The following is an 18,253-nucleotide window of genomic DNA, read 5'->3' as shown; positions in this document are numbered from 1 at the left end:
AAAAAAAAAAAAACACACCTATCCACAAATAGTCTAGTTTTTAACACCCAGTGCATTAGTTTTAGTGTGGCTTTGAAAAACTTGTAGAGAAGAGATGAGGTTCAGTGGGAGACATAGCAGGCACAGCTTCAAGCTCTAATTCTAGGCCTGTTTGTGTATGGAGTTGTAGAACCAGGAAGTTTTTTAAAAACATTTTTTTAAAACTGCATTTATTTAGTGTGTCCACCTGTACCTCAGTGTGTTTGTGGCGGTCCGAGGATAACTTGGAGTTCTTTTTTCCTACCGAATGGGTCTTGGGTATTGAACTCTGCTTGTCAGATTTTGCAGCAAGTGCTTCTAGCCCTTTGCTAGGATAATCAAGAAAAATTTAGAATTCAGTAAAATAAAGATGATTCAAAATTGAGCTTGTTTATCACTTTTATAATACAAGATTAGTAGATGAATACATTTTAAGCTTTATATGTATGGGTGTTTTATTTGCATATATATCTTTAACCTGATTGGATAATGCTCTTTCCTTATAGAGAAGCTGGCAGAAGCTCAGCGCAGGTTTGCTACACTTCAGAATGAGCTTCAGTCATCACTGGATGTGCAGAAAGAAAGCACTGGTGTCACAACATTGCGACAACGCAGAAAGCCAGTGTTCCACCTGTCCCACGAGGAGCGTGTCCAACATAGGAATATTAAAGACCTTAAGCTGGCCTTCAGCGAGTTCTACCTCAGTCTCATCCTGCTGCAGAACTATCAGGTGCTTAGTCTTACCCTACAGAATGGCATTGTAAAATAAGATTCCAGTAAGTAGAATTACCTTGGTCTGTACTGAATCCCCTAAAGATTGAAATCATCTTTATTCTTGGGGTTCTTGGAATTTAGATGTCTTTGTGGAAAAACAAAAACAAAACCCAACAACCATGTATTAGAAGAATTAAAACTGTTAAGACTAGCCGGGCGGTGGTGGCGCACGCCTTTAATCCCAGCACTTGGGAGGCAGAGCCAGGCAGATTTCTGAGTTTCAGATTTCTGAGTTTGAGGCCAGCCTGGTCTACAGAGTGAGTTCCAGGACAGCCAGGGCTACACAGAGAAACCCTGTCTCGGAAAAAAAAAAAAAAAAAAACTGTTAAGACTAGTTTTTTAAGCAGTTTGTGTGCGTGTATATACATATGAACATACTTACAATCTTTTATACGAATGGCTCAGCAGATATATCAAAAAAAATTAAGTTCAAGACCATCCTCAGCTACACAGGGAGTTGAAAACAGCTTGTGTAGCTTTAAGATTCTCTCAAAATAATATGAAACAAGGTTTTCTTTGCAATGTTGGATTGTTTGTTTGTTTGTTTGTTTTTTGAGACAGTTTTTCTTTGTGTAGCCCTGGCTGTCCTAAAGCACATCTGTTAGACCAGGCTGGCCTCAAACTCACAGATATCTGCCTGCATCTGCTGGGATTAAAGGCATGTCCCATCACTGCCCAGCAAGTGTTGGAATTAAAAAAAAAAAAAGATTTATTTACTATTATATGTAAATACACTGTAGCTGTCTTCAGACACACCAGAAGAGGGCATCAGATCTCATTACCGATGGTTGTGAGCCACTATGCTTGCTGGGATTTGAACTCAGGGCCTTTGGAAGAGCAGTGAGTGCTCTTAACCGCTGAGCCATCTCTCCAGCCAAGTGTTGGAATTTTTAAATACAAAGTACTTGAAATCCATATCTACAGTGATCTAAGTTGTTAATATGTGTACCTTTCCCATCAATTTCATAATTTTCTTTGATGATATAATGTTTTAACATTCAGAGACAAACCCAGTTGAGAAATAATTCAGCAGTAAAGTAATAATGTGGGAAAAATAAGTGATAAATTCCTTTGTTTTTGTTAGATTTCCCAGGCTGATCAGAAACTTGAGTGCCTTCTGACTTGGCCTTCTGAGTGCCTGGTTAATTAGCCACACACCTAGGCCCCTTTTTTGACATTTTTTCCATAGTTTTATAATTTAATTTTTAAAAATTCATATCAATGGGCTGGAGAGATGGCTCAGCTGTTAAGAGTACTGACTGCTTTTCCAGAGGTCCTGAGTTCAAATCCCAGCAACCACATGGTGGCTCATAGCCATCTGTAATGGGATCTGATACCCTCTACTGGTATGTCTGAAGAAAGTGACAGTGTACTCATATACATACAATAAATAAATCTTTAAAAAAATTTCATATTGATATTCATATCAATAACTAAATATTAAAAGAAAAAAATGCTTTCCCACAGGTTTTAACTTTAGTGTTAACATAGTGCTCAACTGTTCCGAGCACTCGCTGCTCTTCCAGGGAGCCTGAGCTCATTTCCCAGGAGCCACACCAGGAGCCTCACAAATCTCTGGGGGTTTTTGGCTTTTTTGTTTGTTTGGTTGGTTGGTTTGGTTTTTTTGTTTGTTTTTGTTTTTCGAGACAGGGTTTCTCAGCCCTGGCTGTCCTGGAACTCACTCTGTAGACCAGGCTGGCCTCAAACTCAGACATCTGCCTGCCTCTGCCTCCCAAGTGCTGTTAACTGCTGTTCTTTTCTGGCTGTTACAGGTACCTGTACATGTGTGACATACAGTTACATAAACACATATGCAAAAAAATAAAAATAAATTTTTAAAGTAGGAAATATCTATATTTTCAGCAGTTTTATATATTGAACAATTATTAAAACACACACAAAAAAAAACAAGGACAAAAGACAGACATTTGTAAGTCACCATGTAGGTGCTAGGAATCCAACCTGGTATTTCTGTAACAAGGGCTCTTAATTGCCGAGCCATTTCTAATAACTCTAAAAGTTCTGTTCTAGAGCTGGACAGATGACTCAGTGCTTAGGAGCATAAGCTGCTCTTGTAGAGGGACCTAGTGGGCACTGAGGGCAGCAGTCCTACACACTGTGCATTTATTTCCATGCAGGCAGAACTCTCATAAATACAAATAAATGGATATTTTTAAATTCTGTCCTACTAAAATTATAAGAAAATATTCCTATTTAAAATTTTAAAATTTATTTATATATATGTTTATGTGCCTGGTTATCTATATGTACATTGCATACATGAAGTACAGACTAAAGAGAACATTAGATCCTCAGAACTGGAGTTAAAGGCAGTTGTGACTGTCTGATGTAGGTTCTGCGTATTGAATCCAGTCCTCTGTAAGAACACCACATATACTTAACCACTGAGCAATCTCTTCAGCTCCAAGAATATATTTGTTTTAAAATGAGGAAGAAAGAAAATTGTAAAGCCGTATCTAGGGATGGGGAAAGTGTTTTTCATGAAAACATAGAGAACTGACTTAGTAAAAAGGCCTATAATCCCAGGTTCAGGGGAAGACAAGAGCATCCCTGGGGAGTATTGGCTGGCCAGTCTGGCTGTCAAAGATCCTGTCTGAAGGAAAAAAGGAGAGATGGAGAAATCTACACACATGCTTGGACATATACTACACTGCATGCAAACAAACAAACACACACGCACACACACACACACACACACACACACACACACACACCAGTTTCATCACTTATTATGGTACAAAGAATAGATTCTAACAAATGAGCAAGAAACCTTAGCAAATATAGGCTACCTCACATAGAACTAATCTAGCCCTGCAGGTTAGAAAGTTTTCATGCTTTCCTGCCATTCAGATGATGAGCACAAGTGACTGGGGTGTAGGAGAATGCAGTCTTTTGATTTTGTAGAAGCTGAAGGAAGGTAGAGCTTCCACCCTTGTGCAGTGAGTGTCCTTTCTGCCTTTCCTCTGGCCTCTCCTTCTCACTCTCATCCCTAAGCAGAGATGAATAGAAAGAAAGTAAAAGTTAAGAGGACTAGATAGATCTTTGTTATTCATGCCTGTAGCAGTGAAAATTTTCTCTTATTTACCACTCAAAAAAAAAGAAAGGAAGGAAGAGAAGGAAAGGAAGAAAGAGAAAAGAGAAATAACTCTCAAAAAACAAAGATTTAAAGAAATGGATTCAGTGAATGATGAATGCAAGACATTTTCTGAAAGGACTCTTTTGGCCGAAGCAGTAAAACAACCCATTTTGAAATGGTTATATGTGGGAAAGTTGGAAATAAAAATGTTTGGAGCTTAGGGTTTTCATTAATATACTTGGAAGAGAAATAAGAACCGGTGACCAGAGAGCCTTATGCCTGTCAGCAGTGTGGGAATGCTCTAGGAAGGCGCTGGTGCTCCCAGGCTCTCAGTATTTGCTCGGTCACTGTAGTCAGTGTCTATTGCTTCACTATTTTAATCTTCTTTAATGATGCTACGATTGATAATTGTATTTCTCGTTTCTTCCTATAGAATCTGAATTTTACAGGGTTTCGCAAAATCCTTAAAAAGCATGACAAGATCCTGGAAACATCTCGTGGAGCAGATTGGCGAGTGGCTCATGTAGAGGTGGCCCCGTTTTATACATGCAAGAAAATCAACCAGCTCATTTCTGAGACTGAGGTATAACACCTGCTTGCTTGCCCTACCTGCTCAGTCTCGTTTGTGTGTATTTTAAAGAAGTAATTCACCATTTTTGTCCTGCAGGCTTTTGTAAATTGCTGGCCTAGAGTACCTATCTTCTTACTTAAGGTCTTTTTCTTTTGCTTATCAGTATACTTTTCAAGAAGCTATCAAGATATTATATACATGTGTATGTATGTATATCCCTTTCATTTAGAACAACTTAGATAAAACTTGATTGTTTCTCTTTTAGGCTGTGGTCACCAATGAGCTTGAAGATGGTGACAGACAAAAGGCTATGAAGCGATTACGGGTCCCTCCGTTGGGAGCTGCTCAGGTTAGTGCTCGCCTCCAGTGCTTTGTTTCCTTTTGCATATTTAACAACACACTCTTGCTGTTGTCTGGTGTCATTACCTTAAAAGTTTTTGTAAGTAGTTGCTACTATTCTCATTGAAAAAAAGTTAGATTCTAGGATCCAGGCATGGTGACACATGTTTTAATCCAGTGTTTAGGAGGCTAAGGCAGGATAACCACTAGTAGAGGGCCAGCCTAGGTTACATAATAAGACCCATGTCAAGAAAAGGGAAGTGGGAAAGGAAGGAAAGTTAATGTGAGCCTTCATATTGTAATGAATTGCAGAGCCTTACCCCTTTCTCTTGGTGCTGCCCCCCAGCTCCCTCTCCTGCTGCTTCTTACACATACTTGCTTCTTGGTATTATCAGCTGAGATGAAGGTTTTTGTTGTTGCTCACGATATGGGAGATTCAGATGTATTGGGTTACCATATAACTTTTTCTAAAACAACAGTTATGCCCCCTTTAAAAGAAGAAGGTAGGGGGTATATTAAATGCTATTTATATACCATTTAAGTAATATCTCTGTCTCATAAAACATGTCTCCATAAATTAAAATAATTTTTATCATAGAGTATTTTGTGTGATAACAGTGTATTGAAATTAATAATGAAGAGTTTATATATAAAAACCAGCACGTATGAAAAATTAGAATTAATGTCATACTTAACAGTGAAAACATTGAGACTTCCTTTATAAGACCAGGAACAAACTGTATATTCTGTATATTAGGACTATCATTGACTTATCATTGAATGTGATAAGGTCAGAAAAGGACATAAAAGGCATTCAGGTTAGAAAGAAAGAAGTAAAAGTGCTGGAAGTTTTGTTGTTCTGCTGTGTTGTTTGTTTGTTATCAGTGACTTGATGATCTCTGTAGAAAAGTCAATGATCCATATAGTACTACAGCTAATCAGGGGGTTAGCGAGCCTGCAGAATACAGTGTCAGTTTACAAAGATCGAGTGTGACTGCACATGCCTGCAGAATACAGTGTCCGTTTACAAAGATCGAGTGTGACTATACATCAAGCACAACTGAAAGTAACAAACTCCCCAGTAATGCCACAGAAATAAGAAGTGTACAGTAATAGTCTGGCAACAGATGTGAATTTACATTAGAAATTACAGAACACTGCTGAAATAAACTACAGATCATTTAAATGAGGTATATTGAGTTATGGGTATATTGGGTAAGCTCAGTTCTTTTAGGAAGTCATTTTTTAATTTTAGATAGAATAATCCATCTAAAAACTGTCAGTAAGGGTTGTGTGTGTGTGTGTGTGTGTGTGTGTGTGTGTGTGTGTGAGTATAGATTGGTAAGCTAGTTTTAAAATGTATAGAAATGCAAAAGACCTACATTAGCCAGTATATCTTTGGAACAAATTAAAAGGTTGAAATATGAGCACTGCCTGGTATAAAAATCCATTAAAGCTGAAGTAATCAAGGTAGGGCCATGATAGACAGATACTTTAGTGGAACAAGATAGAATCTAAAAATAGAAAAATATATGTATACAACTAGTTTTCAGTACAAACATAAAGCATGCCAGTAGAGGAAGAAAAAATACAAATAGCTTGAGCAGTTGGATTCTCTATGCAAAAGAAAACATGAGCCTTTCTTTGTGTTTTATACCACATGTCTCTAGACATCACATGGAGCTAAAGTAAACCTAAAACTACAAAGTTTTAGGAGAAAATATAGGGGACAAGTCATGGCAGCTTTGGGAGTCTCAAAGGCTTTGTAGAAATGATATCAAAAGCACCTCATCAAAGTTAGAAATAGATCTTCAAAGGACTCTGGTAAGGAGAGTGAAGAGTACTAAACTAGGAGGAAATACTTCTAAAGGCATGTTTGGTAAACAACGTATTCTCCCAAGAACATTGGAGAACTCCAGTCCTTAGTAGTGAGAGGATAACCTGAACCTCATCCACACTGTGCAGGCAGACAAGGGCAGCAGGCCTGGCTGTCAAGATGTGCAGACCAACCCACAGAGATGCTCACATCCATGCTTAGAGGAACAGAATCCCATCTCCTATGCTGCTGATGGAATAAAATGTTATCACCCATCAGCATTCAGTTGAAGAGTTTCCTAAACAGTGAAATGTACATCTACCACATGACTGGCTGTCGTATTCCTAGGTATTCATCCAAGACAAATGCAAGCATATGTCCACAAAAAGACTTCTATATAAGTTTTCATAGCACCTTTATTCATAATAGCCAAAGTTGTAAGCAACTCATGTCCATCAGTAGGTGAATGGATAAACAGTTATGCTATATCTGAACAGTTTACTACTGCTCAACCTGGAAAATAATTTGTTGATACATTCTATAACATACGGGAATCAAGAGAGAGAAAGAAGACAGATTTTTAAAAAGTATATACTATATGTGACTCCATTTATAACTCTAGAAAATGTAGCCGGGCGGTGGTGGCGCACACCTTTAATCCCAGCACTTGGGAGGCAGAGGCAGGTGGATTTCTGAGTTTGGGGCCAGCCTGGTGTACAGAGTGAGTTCCAGGACAGCCAGGGCTATACGAAGAAACCCTGTCTCAAAAAACCAAAAAAAAAAAAAAAAAAAAAAAAAAAAAAAAAAAAGAAAAGAAAAGAAAAGAAAAGAAAATGTAAACCAGTGAACAATGAAAAAAAGAAAAAGCAAATCCGGCTAGAGAGCTGGTTCAGTGGTTAAGGGCACTGGCTGCTCTTCCGAGGACCCAGGTTCAATTCCAGCACCCACATGGCAGTTCACAACTGTCTGTAACTCCAGCTCCAGGGGATCAGAACCACTCACACAGATATATGCATGCAGGGAAAATACTAATGGGCATAAAATAAAAATAAGTAAATCCTTTAAAAGAAGAAAGAAAGAAAGAAAGAAAGAAAGAAAGAAAGAAAGAAAGGAAGGAAGGAAGGAAGGAAGGAAGGAAGGAAGGAAGGAAGGAAGGAAGGAAGGAAGGAAGGAAGGGAGAAAGGAAGAAAGCAAGCAAGCAAATCATTGGTTGCCATTCAAGCTGGTATGGTATGGAGTGGGTTTTGGGCAGGAAGGAAGGAAGCAAAGGGGCATAAGGAAGCTTGCAGGGTTAATATGTTAGCAGTTCGTTGTTATTCACCTTTCTTTACTTGTTTTTTTTTTTTTTTTTTTTTTTTTTTTGAGACAATGTTTCCTGTAGTCCAGGCTGACTTCAAACTCACTATGTAGCTAAGGCTGGCCTTGAACACTTGGTGCCCCTGCCATTACCTCCGGAGTGCCGGTGATATAAACATGTATCACCATACCTTGCTCAGTATACTGTCTTTGATCATCTTCATTGTGGTTATGATTCCATTAATAGCCATATGTACTAAATCTTGTAAAAATCTTATCATTATATTCTTTAAATCTTGTATGTGTGCAATTCCTTATATGCCAGTGTATTCAGAAAAACAGTATTTTAACAAAACCATAGACATATCATAGTCAAACTGACTGAAAGATAGAGGAAAAACTATAAAAGCACCAGAAGAACAAACAGGAATTGTGCTTTAAATGTATATAGTTTATTATATCATTTATATGAAAATAAAACCTTAAAATGAGAAAATTGATTTTAAAAATTAAAGTGTTTAAGAATGTGTTTAGAGGAGACATGAAGAAAACATGAAGTGGTTGTCTGGTGACGAGGCAAGGTACACAGTGAGAGAGGGAGGGACTTCAGGTAGGGTAAGTGTCTAAAGACAGGACAATTAGTATATGTGTTCACTGTACCAGCTGCTTCTAACATTCTAAATGGATGATAGATATCCTTTTGTAAATAGAATGTAGTGTGCAATTTTTGAAACTAAAGTAGCTTTTAAGAAAAGATAAATTACTGTCTTCCTTCTAGATACTTTCATTATAAAACTGACAATATTGATAGCTCTTGTGACAAGTAGTAAGAGTTTTGATGTGGGCTGTGTGCGTGTGTGTGTCTGTGTGTCTCTGTGTGTATGTCTGTTTGTGTGTGTCTATCTGTATGTGTGTTTTGAAGGTCTAAGTCTACTCTCTTATCCTGAACACTAAAAAAACCCAAAAGTTTATCTCTATCCTTTATTCCTTTATATTAAGGAATTTTCTGTTTGCTTTAGAAAGAGGGTAATTTTAAGATCAGTTATAGGTATAAAATCAAATTATAACAAAGAAGAATATAATTATTCCATTGCACTGGAAGTTTTTATATGCCCATCTCTTAAGAACTCTAGTATAGCTTAAAAGTTTTCATTTAAGGGGTTGGAGAGATGGTTCAGAGGTTAGGCATGCTTATTGGTCTTGCAAGGGACCCTATTTTGGCTTTCAGAACCTACACAGGAAATGCAAAACCACCTTAACTCCAGTTTTAGGTGGATCTGATGCTCTATGGCCTTGGTGGGTACCTGCACACCCATGATGTACATAAACTCAGACAGATACTATATATGTAAATAAAAGAATAAATAAACCTTTAAATTTTTTGTTTTCTCAGTACAAAAGCATAAGTTTATCAGAAAGTACGTGTTCTTGTCTTTTCCATTGTTGCTCATTATTCATAGTACCAAAGAGTAAACTCTAATTGAGTAATTCTGACTTTCAAAATATAGAGCTAAATATATTTTATAAAAATTTAATTTCATTTTAAATCAATTCAGAGAAAACCTACTTCATTGTATTAGTCTGAAGCCTAAGATTACCATCTTTATCTCATTTCTCTCCCTCCCTACCTCTCTGCCTCTTTCTCCCTTCTTCCCTCTCTCCCCCTTCCTTTCTCCTCCTCTTCCTCCTCCCCCCTTCCTTCTTCCCCTTCCCCCCTCTGCCTCCCTCCCTTCCCCCCCTCGTGGGTGTGGGTGTGTGTTTTGATCAGAGATGGACATTGTTTGTATTCCTTAGTCACTTTCCACCTTGGTTTTAGAGACAGTCTCAGTGACCCAGGAACTCTCCAGTTTGTCTTGTCTGGGCTCACTGTCCAGGGAGGTCCAGGAATCTGTCTGCCTTTGCCTACCTGGCACTGGGATTATAAACATGCACTGTGCCCAGCCTTTTATGTGGGATCTGCCTGGCTTTTTATGTGGGTATTGGGTATCCAACTCATGTCTTTATAGCAACACAGCGAGTCCTTAACTGGATGAACGTCTCCCCAACCCCATGATTCAGATTTCTGTAAAAGAACTCAATAGTGCCCCTATTGTAGTAATAGGACGTTGGGGCAGGAACGGTCCTCTGCTTCAGTTATAAAGGTTAGGATAGGAAAATATGTTGTCCTTGTACTCTATAGTGGCACACACTCCATGTGCTTGCTCTCTTGTCTTTTACTCAGAGTTCTGTTTTCTTTCCACAGCCTCCACCAGCATGGACTACTTTTAGAGTTGGCCTATTTTGTGGAATATTCATTGTGCTGAATATTACCCTTGTGTTTGCAGGTAATTCTTAACTTTTAATTCATTTGTTTTTAATATGTTTATGTCATATTATGCTTGGAGCTACCAAAACTGCTGTAAGAAGTTTTGTGGGGTAGTTTTAGACATTTGTTTATTTTTCCTCTGGAACATAATTTTGTAGAACGTTGACTTCTTTTTAACTAGAGTTCAGTTATTAAGAACTTAACCCTGGGCCAGGAAGATGGCTCACTGGTTAAAGATGCTTGCTGCCTAGTCTGACTTACGTGAGTTTTGACTCCTACATGTTAGAAGAAGAAAACTGACTCCCACAAGTTGTCCCCTGACATCTTTGTGTATGACATGGTATACGCACACATGCACACATACACACAAACACACACTAAGTAAAAAGTGTAATTAATATAAGAACTTGTTTTCTTGGTCATAAATGAAGATAAATATGTTACAAAGTACATACACTACCCCTTATTTATTGTTTATTATAGAGACCCCTCACATTTCCCAGAATCTGCTTATAACTGCTCTACATGCAGTCTTTAGAGGCTTAGCTATGTAATTTTCAAATCAGTGAAATCTAAAAGTAGAGCTGTGGTTGGAGCTTAGCTGATGAGTGCTTGCCTAGCATATATGAAGTCCTGTGTTCAATCTTCAGCACTGCGTAAAACCAGGTATAGGAGCACAAACCTATAATCCCAGCATTTAGGAAGGGGAGGCACAAGCATCAGGAGTTCAAGAATTTCCTCCGCTACAGACAATATGAGTGTGTTTGAGGCCAGCCTGGTTAAATGAGATCCTATTTCAAAAAAATAAAACTAAACCACACCCAAAGAAGTTAAAAAAGGATTTCTATGAGAGTAACTATAGTCCCAGAATTAAGAAATAATACAGTGCAAGCAACAGGTAGCCTTTATGAAGCATGCCTAAGAATTTGAGCAGCTCTTCAGTAGCATTTCACATTATCACAACTGAAAAACCTTCAAATGCCCCACCTGTTTTTCCTATTAAATTTATTTAGTATTTCTTTCCTAGTTTCTTTCCCAGTGTTGGATAGTTCGAATATATTCAGTTCTCATATTTCTACTTTCTATTTTCATTTTCTATCTAGGCAAATTATTTAAGCTTATGGCTACAAATACTATCTATATGCTAATGACTTACAAGTATATATTCTTTCTCCTTTGAAAAAGATCTAATTGGCTGTTTGGCTATCTCATAGGCATTTCCCATTAGACAAAATGACCCTTGATTTTTTTTTTTTTTTTTTTTTGAAGTCTCCCAGGTAAAGCCCAAACTTGTAAGTCCCTGTTTATCCCTGTGTTAGCTGAAATCATCAAGTTTTAAAAAAGAAAAACATTTTGGCTCGTGGTTGTGAAGATTTTAGCCCTTGATCACTTGGTCCTGACACTTCATAGGCCTGTGAGCAAAACATCATGGTGGTCACAGTGTTAGAGAGCCAAGTTGCTCACTGGGCCCGAACTCTTATTAAAGTTTCTCCCTCGCAGTTAACATTTTGAGCTAGGAGACAGCACACGCGACACGTGACCTTTGGCCAGTACTTAGATTCCAAACGTCATCTTTCATATTTTATTACTTACACATACAAGAAATCTTATTGCTGTGTCTTCATACTGTTTGAATTTTATCACTTATCACTCCATCCATTAGTACCGTCTTTGTCTTAAGAGTCATTTCTTGTTTGCTGTATAACAGTATGCATCCACTCTAGCCCTCTTCTAACCATGAGTCTGTGGGAGAGTGGTTTTCTTGCTCCTTTCCTCAGCCCCTCTCCCACCATAGTAAACAGGACCTTCAGGGATATTGCACCTTAGTTGTTTGTTACTTCCTATCCTGTCTTTCTCCCTGTGTTCACTCAGTTGTATTTACTATTCTTTGAACACATTTGTTGCCTAAGAAGCTCTTTCCCAGGGTGTCTTATTTGTCTTATTCTTTCCCTTCATTTAGATCTCTATTCAGTGCTGTCTTTTCAGTGAGGCCTTCTGTGATCATCCTACACCAAAATAGTCTCTTCTGTATTTTCTATTCCTTCAGCCTACGTTAGTTTTCTTGAGATGGTTATGACATGACAGTGCATCACGTACTCATGTCTACTTCCCACTAGCATGCAAGCAATATTTGGACTTGATCCCAAACACCTCAATGCCTGGGCTTTTGTCTCTAAGTACTGGAACACTGCATGGAGCATAATAGGAGTTTAACAAGTATTGAGGAAGTCTGGGGGGATAGAAGAGAAAACCAGTTGAGATTAAATGATGTATAGAACCTTATTATTTCTCACGAACATTCTCCTCAGCATTGCCTGTTTCACATTATAAAGTTATAACACTAGTTGGAAAGGCTTTTACATGACAGTATGTTTTCATTGTATTGTTAGAGTTCTCTGGCTCAGCCATTACTCAGAACCAAAACTTTGAGAGTTTTCCCTCCCACCAGCTGTGTATTATGCACCCATAGTGTACAATTTAATATTGATGAGATTTATGATAATTTTGTAACCTGTTTCTATGTATATAGGGTAATTATAGTTGTATAAAATATATGAAAGTTCTATAGTTCCAAGGTTCAGCTAGATTACCAAGCTAGCGGCCATGGGAACAACATAAATCCCGCCTGAGTCTCAGTTACAGCTCCACCATCGGCTATGGTCGTATGGACAACTGTTCTTTTCTAAAATAGCTTCCTCATCTATTCAGGGAACTCAGTACCTTAAACTTATCTAGGATTACTTGAGAATTTATTTTTATTTGTTAATTCATAAGTAGCTTTAAAATCTGATATGTGTGTTTTGCATAAATGTAAATGTAAGGACAGTCACGTGCCACTGTGCAGGTAGAGGATCAGAGGCCCACAGCAGGCATCATTCCATCTTGTTTTGAAGTAAGGTTTCTTTATTGTTTACCTCTGCCGTGCCAGACAGGCTGGCCTACAAGCTTCCAAGATTCTCCTATTCCCACCTGCCATCTTGTTGCTAGAGCATAGGGATTATAGATCAGTGTTATAAAATTCGCTTTTTATGTGGATCTTTTGCATTCAAACTCAGAGCTTCACACTTGTACCATAAGCTCTTTGTTCACTGCACCATCTCTCCAGTCAACCCACAAGTCACTTTTATGTTTCTCATGACTGCCCTCGAGCCTCATGAGTCTTCAGATAGAAAAAAAAAGTGTTTAGGGGTGTGGGGGGAGGGGGAGGAGTGATTGTGTAACTCAGTAGCTGACTGTTTGCCTGTCATAAATGGACTCCCGAGTTCAGTCCCCAGTACTGAAAAACCAGGAGAAATCAATCCGTAAGAGCTTAAGTAAGACGAGGGAAGTAAGACGAGGGAAGAAGCAGACGTCTTTCATGTGAATTAAATGGAAAGGGGTTTTGTTTGTGTTTTAATTTTTAGCTTAGGACAAGCTGAGTTTTTAGTAAACATAGACTTATTATTGTGATGGTTTTTTTTTTAATTCATGCAATTTATACATCTAGCATTGTGCATTAAGTTCTAGCCTCAGAATCCTTTTTTGTTTGATCTCTGTGTATATTGGTGAGGGGGAGGGTAAACAGATAAAGCCAGCTGTCTATCTTTATTTATCTTCCCTCGGGTACTGAGAAGATAGCAGTGTTGAGAGTCAGAGGGAAACACAGCAGTAGTAATGCATGTGCAAGCACGATTCTTTTCTTTGAGCATTCACATAAAAAATTACGTGCATAATTGCTGTGGTCTCTCAAGGGGACATGGCCTAGTGTTCAATAATTTGCCAGAAAAATCTCATATCCAGAGTTTTAGTTTCATGAAAATGAAATTTTTCCCGTATGGATTTTTGTTTTTTAGTTTTTCTTCTATTAACCTTTGCTCCATTTGAAATAAAGTATGGCAGATTTCATTTACTACTTAACATTTGCAGTAGTTATAAGGGTATAAAATAAACAAGACTATTGATTGTTGAAATCTCCTTTGAGATAATTGGTAGTATATGTTAAGTGATACAATTACTTAATAATTTTTTATTAAATTTAGCTTACAACCTAGGAGTCTACAATACAAAGAAATTCTTTTGTGCCATATTGCTTATAATAGTAGCCTCTTAGAAACTGCTCACATAGCCATTGGCTGAGCTGCGTACATGAGTCGCAGTACCCTTGCAGTGGCACATCATGGGGTAATGTGGAAATGAGAGATAGGTATAGCACCTCAGAGAACTGCTTGACACTGTTTAACAAAGCTGACTGTGTGTTAACCTATTATCCCTCTCTAGTAATAGAAGTGAGTACACATATCTACAAGAAAACATTTGAAAACGTTAGTAACTGTACTATGTTAATGTCCCCAAACTGGAACAACCCATATATTCTGTCAACAACATAACAGATGTTTTTACCTAATGGGATGGTGTGGAGAAGGGAGAAGAATGAAGTGTGGCCACATGCAGGGACACAGATGACAGCTTTTAAGTGAGGCCTATACAACATGAAGTTAACCATTTTAAAGTAAACAAAAGAAGCCAAACACCAAAAGTACACATTATATGATTTAATTTACAAAAACATTAAAGATTAGTGTTAGAAGACAGTGCTGGAAAGGGTTGTAAAGCACAGGCACTGTGTTGTGATAAATTCCAACGTGAATCAGGACCTAGAACAACAAAAGAACACAGATCAACTTGATCCAATGCAGTGAAGGCTATAGTTACAGGGTTTAGAACAGACTTCTGTTTGGTCGTTGGTTTCTGTTTAGAGCTAGCAGACATGTGATGGTTTGTGTATGACTTATATACAAGTGCAGCTGGCTCTGGAGGCGAGTTACTGAGATTAAATCCCTGTGGCCTTAGACAGGGGATTTGATTTAACTCTATTTCTTCATGTAGCTCCCGTTTAAAAAAATTGTAATTTCTTGGGATTTTTTTGTGATGATCTTGTCTAGCAAAAAAAAATGTTGTAATTTAATTCTCATCCTACTTACTGAAAAGATTATGCCAGAAAGAAGTTGATATTTTGTGAACAGCTGCACTTACCTTTTAGAGATTGTGTAGTTCAAAGTTTGTGATCTTTAATGAAGAATTTGACTATTAACCATTAAGACTGCTATGTGTCTTTGAAACATTTTGAAACTAAATTGGTTCATTAACAAATGTAGTCGTGTTTTCATTCAGATGCTATTTCTTTAGCATTTATTAGCTTACTGAATATCCTCAGTGTTTGTTGTTGCTGTTGTAGCTGCTGCCACTGATGATGACAATTTTTAAAAACATGTCTAATAAAGTGTAGAGTTCAAGGATGTTTCACTAAATATCATTGTTCTAGTTTACGTCTCTATTGCTGTGATAAAATACTCTTGACCAAAAGCAAGCTGGGAATGAAAGGGCTTATTTGGCTTTCAAGTCACTGTCTGTCATTACGAGTTGTCAGAGCCCAAACTAAAGGCAGGCACCTATAGCAGAAACCATAGAGGAACACTGCTTATGACTCACTTTGTGGCTGGCTTTCTTCTACAGCCCAGGCTCACCTGCCTAGGAATGGTACTGCCCACAGTGGGCTGGGCCCTCTCACATCAGTCATCCATCAGTCAAGACAATCTCCCAGAGACATAGCCACAAGCAGTTTCTCAATTGGGAAAATCTCTTCTCAGGTGATTCTAGGTTATGTCAAGATGACAATAAAAACTGACCAATTAATTAGAAGCATTTTGTATGATGCTATTAAGTAGAACATTGTCTTTCTAAGTATATGTGTATATGTGTGTGTGTATATTTTATGACTCTACATTGTATTTTCATGATAATTTTCTTCATATGTAGAAATATTCCTGCCAGGATCATAAATATTTGTATCCTAAAACCATGACCATAAATGTTAATTAAACAGAATTAGAAATTTGTAGAATGTTAGAGCAAATCTGTGAGCGGTAAACAGTTTAAACATTTAAGCTTAACAGCAGAGTTGCAAAGATTAACACTCTTTCTCTGTGCATGTATCCATGTGTGTTTCTGTGTGTGTTGTATGCATGTATACAGGTACACCCGGCATGTATGCATATAGAAAGGCCAGAAGAGGATGACAGGTGTCTTTCTTATTCTCTGCTTTGTTCCCTTAGGCCAGGTTACTCACTGAACTTGAGGCTGGTCGTTTGCTGGGCTGCTGGTTAGTGAACTGGCCAGGCCCGCCTGGCTCCATGCTGTATGCAGCACTGAGTTGTAAGCAGCTATGGCCGTGCCTGATTTTATATGGTGTAAACTCACATCCTCATGCTTACTTACACTAAACCATTTCCCTGACTTCAAAATGAACTATTCCACAAGAACTCAGTATTGTTTCTTAGTCTACCTAAACATTTTATCATCCTAAAAGGAATCCTCAGTCACAGATTTCTATTGCTCCAGCTATTGACAACTATTGTCTTATTTCTATCTTTATGGATATCCCTATTCTAGATGGTTTATGTAACTGAAATCTTCATTTTGGCCATGTTATTTGTATATGGCTTCTTCACTTAGCATGTTCTCAACATCCATTCATGTTGTGGCATTATTCAGTACTTCATTCCACACACATATCACAGTTTGTTTATCCATTCATCCATTCATAAATATTTTGGTTCTTCTAAGCTTAAAACTTTTTTGTTTGTTTATATTATTGTATTGGGGGGGCACAGGCATGTGCTTGCTATGGCTCATATATAGTGGTCAGAAAACATCTGTATGGGCAACTTAGGTGAGTGAGTTCTTTCCTTCTTATTGAGGCCAGAAATGGAACTCAGATGTGCAGGCATGGGCAGGTTTGACTTAATAGAAAAGCACTATAGTGTTTTCTATAGAGGTTATACCACTTTCCACTTCTCCCAGTAATGTATGAGGGCTCTGTAAAATCCATCCAAGTGAATGTGGGATGTTTTGTTATTCTTTTAATTTGCATTTTTCTAATAACTAATTATTTCTCCTAGGCTTGTTAGTCATTTATGTATTCTTTGGATAACTAAATCTTTTGCCCACATTTGCTTTTGTCTGAAACTAGAAGAAATTTTTTTAAAGATTTATTTATTTTATGTATGTGAGTACACTGTCCCTCTCTTCAGACACACCAAAAGAGGGCATCAGATCTCATTACAGATAGTTGTGAGCTGGGAATTGAACTCAGAACCTCTGGAAGAGCAGTCAGTGCTTCTAACTGCTGAGCCTTCTCTCCAGTCCCCTAGAAGAGTTTTTTTTTTTTTTTTTTTTTTTTTTTTTTGGATGTTTTCTTTATTTACAATATCTCCTTTCCCAGGTTCCCCTCCAAAAGAAAAAAGAAAAATAAAATAAAATAAGAAAAAAATAATATATTCTAAATAGTTACTTTTCAGAGAGATGATTTACAGCTTTTCTTTCATTCTTAATTTTTTTGTTCAAATTATCTGATTTTTTCTTTTTTGCATTTATTTACACACACACACACACACCTCCAAATACTACATTGTGGTGATTTACCTTTTCTTTTTCCAATGAATATTTAATAGTTTTAGTTCATGGCTTGTCTTGAGCTCACTCTGTAGACCAGGCTGGTGTCCTGCCTCTGCCTTCCAAATGCTTAGGTGAATAATTTTTGTCTAATTGTGAGATTAGGGTTCTTCTTCTTCCTCTCTTCTTCTTCCTCCTCCTCCTCCTCCTCCTCTTCCTCTTCCTCCTCCTCCTCCTCCTCCTCCTCCTCCTCCTCTTCTTCTTCCTTCCTCCTCCTCTTCCTCTTCCTCTTCCTCCTCCTCCTCCTCCTCCTCCTTCTTTTTCACGTGGATGTCTAGTTGTTCTGGCACTAGCTGAAGAACATGTTTTCCCCCAGAATGTTGGCACACTTGTTGACTGTCAGCTGGTCATAGACATATGGTTTATTTGGGGTTTTTCAATCATTTTCTATTTGTATATAAATCTTTTTTACATCCTTGCACACTGTTTTGGTTATTGCACCATTATAGTACATTCTAAAACTTGAGTATGACTTTTCCAACTATTAATTTTTTATTACTATTTTGGTTATTAGAGATCTTTTCCCATGTAAATCTGAGGTTTGAC

At 37.7% G+C, this 18,253-nt stretch overlaps 1 protein-coding gene and 1 long non-coding RNA gene across 2 annotated transcripts in view; one reads left to right on the top strand and one right to left on the bottom strand.

The window, feature by feature from the left end:
* The window catches only part of Xpr1 (xenotropic and polytropic retrovirus receptor 1), a 150,160-nt gene that overhangs the window by 88,665 nt on the left and 43,242 nt on the right, over positions 1-18,253 (top strand). The window contains exons 4-7 of the mRNA XM_031385244.1: positions 525-748; positions 4,323-4,472; positions 4,726-4,809; positions 10,154-10,235. Of these exons, the coding sequence (XP_031241104.1) occupies positions 525-748; positions 4,323-4,472; positions 4,726-4,809; positions 10,154-10,235 (540 nt within the window). The remainder of the gene's footprint in view (positions 1-524; positions 749-4,322; positions 4,473-4,725; positions 4,810-10,153; positions 10,236-18,253) is intronic.
* The window catches only part of LOC116101598, an 8,217-nt gene continuing 4,697 nt past the window's right edge, over positions 14,734-18,253 (bottom strand). The window contains exon 2 of the long non-coding RNA XR_004122880.1: positions 14,734-14,850. This is a non-coding gene — a long non-coding RNA (uncharacterized LOC116101598). The remainder of the gene's footprint in view (positions 14,851-18,253) is intronic.

Source organism: Mastomys coucha, unplaced genomic scaffold (assembly GCF_008632895.1).
Source record: "Mastomys coucha isolate ucsf_1 unplaced genomic scaffold, UCSF_Mcou_1 pScaffold1, whole genome shotgun sequence".
In the NCBI taxonomy this organism is placed as follows: domain Eukaryota; kingdom Metazoa; phylum Chordata; class Mammalia; order Rodentia; family Muridae; genus Mastomys; species Mastomys coucha.
This window is presented reverse-complemented; position numbering and strand designations above follow the sequence as displayed.